Source organism: Atta cephalotes (genome assembly GCF_000143395.1).
Source record: "Atta cephalotes unplaced genomic scaffold scaffold00023, whole genome shotgun sequence".
Taxonomy (NCBI): domain Eukaryota; kingdom Metazoa; phylum Arthropoda; class Insecta; order Hymenoptera; family Formicidae; genus Atta; species Atta cephalotes.
Window position 1 is genome coordinate 1,370,751 of NW_012130087.1, and position 4,465 is coordinate 1,375,215.

Here is a 4,465-nt window from a genome sequence, read left to right on the forward strand (position 1 = left end):
CATTCATTCTATCACGCTCTTTTTCTTTCATTCTTCCACTTTCCATCTCTCTACTTTTCTTACGCCGTTTAAAGGCGATCGATCAACGGCGGAACGTATATATAGATGGATGCGAAGTATTGAAAAGTATATAACTGCGCCAAACGTGGTGCACAACACATGAACGGAACTTTCTCCGGTGGCACGTGTTGCGAGCAACTCGGTCACGCCGCGTCGCGTTGCGAATTCTCCCGATCGGTGCTTTTCGGAATGGACGAAGCGAGGCGTGTAACGGCGGCTTCATCTCATGAAATTCAATCGAGAATCTTCGCTCCGGATCAAAGTATTTTTGAAGAATAACATAAACGGTCCAAGTCGCAATCGCATGGCTTGCTGCACTCGTTAACATGTAACAGTATCGCGATTAAAATGTTCGTTCAAAGGTGTACATACGGGTGGACGTACTTGGACTTTTATATTAGATTTGTAGACGTGAAGAAATTAGCTGCACGGTAAATATTCTTTCCTTCACTATGATTTTTATAAGTAACGCATCTTTGACCTGAAAAAAATATATATCTTTCTCCGCGATGAAACCTTTTAACGTTCCGCCTTGATTGACCGTCGACGATACGAGAACCGCAATAACGGAAAAATGGGGATCCCTTAATAGCAGGTGGTACTTTGACGCCGCTCGCGCCACTGACGATGCAAGAACTAAAATTGAGCCAAACATTGGACGGGGCTAACATGTCTCCTTACCACACCACCGGTGAGTTCGCCACCTCTTTACGTTCTCTTACGGTCGCGCCGAGTCATGTACATCTGTTTCGCTGAGCATAAGGTTTTATTAAGCCTCTCAGATATGCGCGTGTCCAACTAATATGTCCACATGTTAAATGTGTACTACCACGTCTGTTTATGGTATTAACTTACCGCGAAATCAAATGCGGTATCTCCTATTCTCCTTTATTATCCACGATTTACATTTCCTAATGAATCAGAAAATGTATAATAAGGCATACATATTGCAAATGTTTTAACGTAAAAAGATGATAACATTCTTTTTCTTTCTTATTTTTTCATTGTATTTTACGCTTAAATCAAATGGAAATAGTACATTCTTAATTTTTTCTGTCAACGTAAAATCTTTCTCAGTAAACTAACATTTTTGTTAATATTTTTAAATGTCATTTACATATTAATTTGAGAATCATGAAGAAGTAAAAAAAAAAGTGAAAGAAGGTTTAAACAAAAATGCCTGTTGCATTCGTGATAGGTAACAATTAATAAAAAAAATTCCAAATCCCAATTTTCTTCCTAATCCTCATCTAAACAGTTTAATTAAGCTTTAAACGTAAGGCGCTGATCGTTAGCTAGTGCTTGATTCGAATGTTGTGTTGTGTTGTGCATGGCATAGCAGAGAGCAGTACCGTCGCAGTATCGTATGTTGGGGTGGGGGCCGGTGGGGGCGAGCAAAGTCCCCCGATTTCGTTACAGAACGAGACAAACGCCACCCCCGCGGCCCCCAACACCCCCGGAGGGGATCCCGGACTGACGGTCTTGCAGCCGCCAGTTTCTCAGCCCCAGGTAGCCTCTGCGATACCGCCGTACTCGACGATGCTTCCAAGTTTCGGACACTACGCCACCGGTGAGTACAACCAAAAACCGCTTGCTTAACCGTTCGTCAAGGACAAGCGCGCCCGTATACCCTTCGGGGGTTGAATCGAGCTCGGCGGTACGTTCAGAGGGTAAGTCAGAGCTCTGTCTGAGGAGCGCTGATTTACCAGTTCGGGGCGGTGAGCCACGGACAATTTTGTCGGAAAGGGTGGGTTTTATCCATTGGAGAAAATCACGTATCAATGAATGAAGGATACTATGATGATGTTATTCTTAATCGACGTGTAATTAAAATAATAAATCTTTTCTTGTGTGCTATTTATATAAATAATAATTCTCTTTATATCAATATTTAATTTTTTTTTTAATAGAATTACTGCAGTTGTATTGTTTGGCATCAATTATAACAGTAACCACTATTTCACTTGAATAACAAGTATCATTACAAACCCACATGTTTCCAGTCTACAAAGTTAAATTGTACGCGAGAATTTAATTTATTCCTTAGTACACTTTCGCGCAAGTCTACTTGCAAGACCAATTTCGAGAATTAATTCAGACATTAACATAATGTGTTAATTTTAAAAACGTCGACAACTGTCAACCCACGCTAATTAGCTTATCGTTGACTTTTGTTTAGGTGGTGGCGACTACGCGTATAGCGCTGCATATTCTCAATATTCAAGTGCACCATACAGCGGCTATGGTTATGGAGCAGCGACAAGCGGGTTGCTCAGTAAGTAAACAGTGAGTATGAGTACCGATTAGGTTAGGGTTATCGAAATATGAAAATACTAAGAAAATAGGCCGATATATTTCGGTAACGCCAGGTTGATAACGATGCTAGAAAGAGAAGTGGTCAGCCGGCCGTTACACAATCAACTTGTTCGAAGTAATAAACGCGCGAAAGGCAGTCGTATTCTTTACCCCGTAGAAATTACATGTACGCGATATACGAAGATACGAGCCGGGCAAAAACTTTATTTCTAGTTACGCTCATGTAACCGCGCACGCGGACACAATACCTCGCGATCTAAATAGAACTTCCTAGCTTCGTTCCTCGTTAACGCGAGCTGCAATTCGATTCATATCAGATAACATCGAACTAGTTCCCCATCGAAGCCACGTCGCATTCTCTCTATCCGGTTCTAATATAACCCCGATTCAAACGCCTATCCTTCATAACGTACAAGATTGGTGGTATTAGGAGGAGATCGCGATACCTCGTGGTGCAAACGTAGAAGAGAGCGCGCATCGCGCGTGCAGATACGAATAGAATAATAAACCTCTTTTTTTTTCTTATCGGACACGCGATACGCTGTTAACCCGTACCTCGTAATACGTAATATAGATCCGTTTGCGATATCGCAACGCGCTCTCTCACCCGCTTCCCCGCGCACGCTCAACTTATTCCTCCTCGTTCTTAATATTCCACGCGAGCGTTACGTGAACGTTATAATTAAACGCGAAAATTAGATAGGAGCATCGCGGAAATTTATTCCATCTTAATTCTACGCGATATGATGCGCATGTATATAAACAGAATGGGAAAAGTTGTTGTAGCGAAAACGCGGCTGAATATGCAACGTTACAAATTGCATATAAAACGTAAAATGTATAGAAGCGTGCGACGCTTCTAGAGATATTTCATTCGTGGATACGAATATATCAATTGAGCCTGCAAAATGTTAAATAGGGTATTGTATACGCAGGTATAGGGAAACCCACAAATTCTATGAGTGATGAACGTAATCGTTTTTCGTTCTAGACTCCACGTACTACTATTGCAACGGAGACACGTCCACTCATACATCACAACAGGGCGGCGGCGGTTGTACCAGCGGTGGTCCGGAAAGCAGCGCCGACGTGGCCAGTCGTTCGCCTCTGGCGGCTACCAGGGCTAGCAGCGGGGCCAGCGCGGCCTCACCGACCGGAAGCGCCTGCACGAAGCCGGACCACACCTCCGCCACACCGACGGATCTCTACCTGGCTTGATGATTGAACCACACGACGGGACTCTCGACCGAACGTTCCAATGGCCAGCGGAGAGATAGTGAGCTGCGACAACGGACGCCATATCACGAAGAGACATCATCTCGACATTAAGCAATGATCTCCTTTTAACTGCTTTGGGAATGCGCGATGGAAAATTTAGAGTGCGAAAGATATCGGTGAATCTACAAGGAAGATTAAAGAAGAAGAAGAAGAAGAAGACGAAGAAGAAAAAGAAGAAGAAGAAGAAGAAGAAGAAGAAGAAGAGGAAGAACAAGAAGAAGAAGAAGAAGAAGAAGAAGATTAGGATGACTCGCGACGAGGAACGTTAAAACGAATCTAGAATTAGCTGCGCTCGGAATTTTAAATTCCATTGCGTTCAAGATGAATAACAGGACTTGGGAATTTGTTCTAATCGAGCGCGCGACGTGATTCCGCGCAAAATGAGCTTGACGCGAGTGACGGTCACGTCAGAGTATTGTCGTACAGTTCCCTCGTATTGCCACTGTTCTTCGCAATATGAACGTTCCCTTCTATGTTTTATTTATTAATCGTAATCCGAAGAATCATCGACCGATTGACTTATCAATGTTAATGGTGGCGATGCGAGTAAATCTCGAATGCTCGAAAGCGTTGAAGACGGCATCGTCGCTCTCTGGAGAGCCGCGATGGTAGGTAGTTTAATTTAATGATCCTCAGTTAGTGTAATTTTCACGCGGTGGTCGTGACCGCCCTCGCGAGCGCGCGCTCGCGTGGCACACATAGTCGCCGACCATGTAAATATATATAAATTGAACATATATAAATAAGAATAAAAAAAAATATATATATATATATATATATATGTATATATATATATATATATATATATATA

The 4,465-nt window shown here is 42.6% G+C and overlaps 1 protein-coding gene across 1 annotated transcript in view; it reads left to right on the plus strand.

Annotated features, from left to right (window-relative positions):
• LOC105619852 overlaps positions 1–3,594 on the plus strand; it is a 111,485-nt gene extending 107,891 nt beyond the window's left edge. Inside the window, exons 8-11 of the mRNA XM_012201369.1 lie at positions 653–751; positions 1,400–1,630; positions 2,240–2,335; positions 3,368–3,594. Of these exons, the coding sequence (XP_012056759.1) occupies positions 653–751; positions 1,400–1,630; positions 2,240–2,335; positions 3,368–3,594 (653 nt within the window). The remainder of the gene's footprint in view (positions 1–652; positions 752–1,399; positions 1,631–2,239; positions 2,336–3,367) is intronic.
• Positions 3,595–4,465: the final 871 nt, after the last annotated feature.